This window comes from Acanthamoeba castellanii, assembly GCF_000313135.1.
Source record: "Acanthamoeba castellanii str. Neff unplaced genomic scaffold scf7180000084735, whole genome shotgun sequence".
Classification (NCBI taxonomy): domain Eukaryota; phylum Discosea; order Longamoebia; family Acanthamoebidae; genus Acanthamoeba; species Acanthamoeba castellanii.
The window spans coordinates 9,899-13,060 of NW_004457652.1; the positions used below are offsets into that span (position 1 = coordinate 9,899).

At 55.1% G+C, this 3,162-nt stretch overlaps 1 protein-coding gene across 1 annotated transcript in view; it reads right to left on the reverse strand.

Moving 5' to 3' along the window:
• The window catches only part of ACA1_357160 (actin subfamily protein), a gene marked incomplete at both ends in the record, with an annotated part of 3,593 nt that extends 1,101 nt beyond the window's left edge, over positions 1 to 2,492 (reverse strand). The window contains 12 exons of the mRNA XM_004352641.1: positions 17 to 104; positions 188 to 318; positions 410 to 580; positions 677 to 745; positions 858 to 976; positions 1,120 to 1,228; positions 1,341 to 1,469; positions 1,574 to 1,637; positions 1,779 to 1,929; positions 2,046 to 2,092; positions 2,160 to 2,329; positions 2,447 to 2,492. Of these exons, the coding sequence (XP_004352693.1) occupies positions 17 to 104; positions 188 to 318; positions 410 to 580; positions 677 to 745; positions 858 to 976; positions 1,120 to 1,228; positions 1,341 to 1,469; positions 1,574 to 1,637; positions 1,779 to 1,929; positions 2,046 to 2,092; positions 2,160 to 2,329; positions 2,447 to 2,492 (1,294 nt within the window). The remainder of the gene's footprint in view (positions 1 to 16; positions 105 to 187; positions 319 to 409; positions 581 to 676; positions 746 to 857; positions 977 to 1,119; positions 1,229 to 1,340; positions 1,470 to 1,573; positions 1,638 to 1,778; positions 1,930 to 2,045; positions 2,093 to 2,159; positions 2,330 to 2,446) is intronic.
• Positions 2,493 to 3,162: the final 670 nt, after the last annotated feature.

The window sequence follows — 3,162 nt, forward strand, 5'->3', positions numbered from 1 at the left end:
CTGGTGGGAATCGAACCCACACCGAGCTGGCGCCACAAAAGTCCAGAGTCCTGCTGCTTGCCACTAATGTCATCAGAAACAGAGGCGCTCAACAAGGGACGGGCCTGCCGCACAGCACACATGACACAACACACGTGAGTGAGCAACAGAGGAGCAAATGCCTATGTACAAAAGAGCAAGTGCACACGTTACCATATTCGTCGTAGTCGTGCTTGGTCATCCAGGCGCCCTCAAAGCTGGGCTGCGAGGCCAGAATCGATCCGCCCTCCCACACGGCCAGCCCCGGTCTCGCCGGGCTCTCCACTCGCACCTCCACGCCTTCAGAACCCGCCAGTCAGCAGCATTCTCTCGCGTGTGCGGTCCTGCGCGTGCGGTGGTGCGTGTGCGGAATCAAAAACACGGAGCGTACCTGGGGGCGCGAGGGCGGCAACTTCGGCCTGGAGACGCCGAGCGAGGTTGGGCAGGGCCGCCGATCCGCCGCACACGACGATGTTGCCGTAAAATTTGGCCTTTAGCGCTTGGGGGCTTTTGTCGATCACCTCCGCGATGATGCGCGGCAGGCCCGACCCGTCCCACATTCCTGCCCAAGAGGTGTACACATGCCAGACATTCATGACCATATCGTGGCGTGTGTCGTGTGTCGTGTGTCGTGTGTCGTGTTGCGTGTCGTGTGTACTCGTAGGCGCAGGGCGGAACAGGAGCTCGGGACACTTGAACCTCTCTTCGCCGACGGTGATCTCTCTGCCTGTTTTGTTGTGCAAAGAAATCGCACACAGGACACGTGGATGTGACGACTTTCTTCCCCGCCTGACGCCTCCGGAAGGAGGAATGCTAATGATGAGAGGGTCTGAGTGTACCGTCGCCCAGCTTGACTCGCTGACGGATCTCGTTGCGATCGGCCACTTGGTCGATGCGCTCCAGGACCTCATTGGGCAGGTTATCGAGATAGGTACCCGCCAGGTTGCCCCATCGCGGTCTGTCGACCAACACGACGAACCCGTGAGACGCGACACGACACACGGCACGCAGCACGCAACACGCAATACGGCACCACGCAACAAGACACGCAAGACGACGCACTCGATACGTCGTACGCCAAGACCGTCTTACGAATCGTACCCCGCGAGCCTGATTTGAGATTGCTTGGCGAGGATCGCCAGATCGTCGTCGTAGTGTAGTGAAGTGAAACAGACCTGCTCCTTCACCTCTGTCATGTTGGCATGTGCACCTGTGTGTGTGTGTGTGTGTGCGTGTGTGTGTGTGTGTGCGAGTTGAGTGTGGTGCGTGTGAGTTTGGATGTGCGTGTGCGTGTGCGTGTGCGGTGTCGTGTATGCACTCACCTCTGAGGAGGTCTCGCTCGCGCGTGGTGGCAAAGGAGTGTCCGACCAGTTGCATGAAATAGTCAGTCAACGCGAGCCCGCCGATGGACATGAGCTGGTGCCGTCCGCTCGAATAACGCAACGTGTGACCTGCATCGCGCACGACACACACGACACGCGACACACGACACAGCATCCAAAAAATGAATGGTTGACGCGTGACCACACACTGATCAGCCATGATGGTAACGAACCCTCGTAGACGCTTAAGACGTTGGTCTTGTCTTGGCCGATGTCCACCACGAGCCCGGTCCGCCGCTGGCCACTGGCCAACAGCGCAAGCGCTGTCTGATTGTGTGTTGGTTTGTTTTTTTAAAAAAATGAAATAAATGTAAACATGGAACATAAAGGAAATATAAATTGTGTAAAATAATAATAAAAGAAAATGTTTGGAGGGACCTGGCTGGCGGCGTAGTAGGCGGGCACGTTGAAGTGTTCGAAGAACACCTGCGCGGCCTTCTCCCGGCTGACGCACGGCACGAGCGGGTCTTCGGCCAGCAGCACGGGATGCTCCTCCGTCTCCACCTTCATCTCTGTGAACGCGGCGCCCCTACTCACTCACAGATTCCACCGCCACACACGCGTACCCCCACATTTACCAACATTTTGTGCACATCATGTAGAACGAGTGTAGCAACAATGTTGTTGTTGTTGCATTGAACGTACCACAGTTGCTCGGCCATTTCCCAGCTGGACACCACGCCATGGTACATCTAGATGATGCCCAGAACGTTGGCTCAGGAATGAAGTGGTGGCTTGGGTGGTGGGGGTGGGGCGTACCAGGTACTTGATGGTGTACTCGCTTCGGTTCTGGAGGGCCTGGGCGCCGAATGCCAGCTCGCACGCGTTCGAGCCCGAGGCAGCCGTTTGGGCGGTCGTGGCTTGTAGCTTCCTCGGCTGGCCCACCACCGAGGGCATGACCAGGCGCGGCAGGGCCTCGCCACCAAAACCTTTGTGCCAGAAAACGAAATTATTATCAGATTATGTTATTATATTAAGATTTTATTATTAGATTTAGATTTTAACACTTATTAATCGGGGCGGGAGGAACGCGGGCATGAGGGTACCAACGCGAAGTGCGGAGCCGCCACAGTCGATGACCAGTGCCTGCATCGCTTTCTTGCGAGAAATATTTTATTATTGCTGCTTGACATTCCTCAAAAATAGGGTCCAAGGGTGCTGAAGTACAGTCTAGGCCAATGCACAAGGTAGTTGCCTGTAAAACCAGGGCCACATGTTTTCAAGGCTGACCAAAGGTGTGAACATTGTCCAAGGCATGTGAGAGTTAGACAGTACATGGCCCAAAAAAAAATGTGCAGCAGGGTTCTAGAAGAACAGGCAAAATTCCACAGAATTCGCCAAGGCATGGCAAGCATGCCCAAAGGGCTGGTGGAAATCTCAAGCGGAAAAGCAGGGGACTTACCAGAGGGCACGCCAGCCCAACTCGCACCTTCCACAACACGTCATCCCGCTGGCCTCTGTCCGTGTGTGTTCCGTCACCCCGCAGACTCCAGCCCTCACAGAGAGCCCCACCCCAGGCACACAACACAGCTTCTTATTTCCCTAACAAGAGACATTAGATATAAATACGAAGTTTCGAAACATGAGCGTACACTTCCCCTCTTCTTCGCAAACCTCCCATCTACATTTAGTTTTTTTTTTTGATATTTAGTTATTTCTACTCCTTTTTTTTTTGGTGGGCGCACTGGATCGGATCTGCAGACGTCGACGCAAGATGAAGCCACGAGCGTGGTGGCCCCCGCCGAGGTGGCCAGCGCCATTC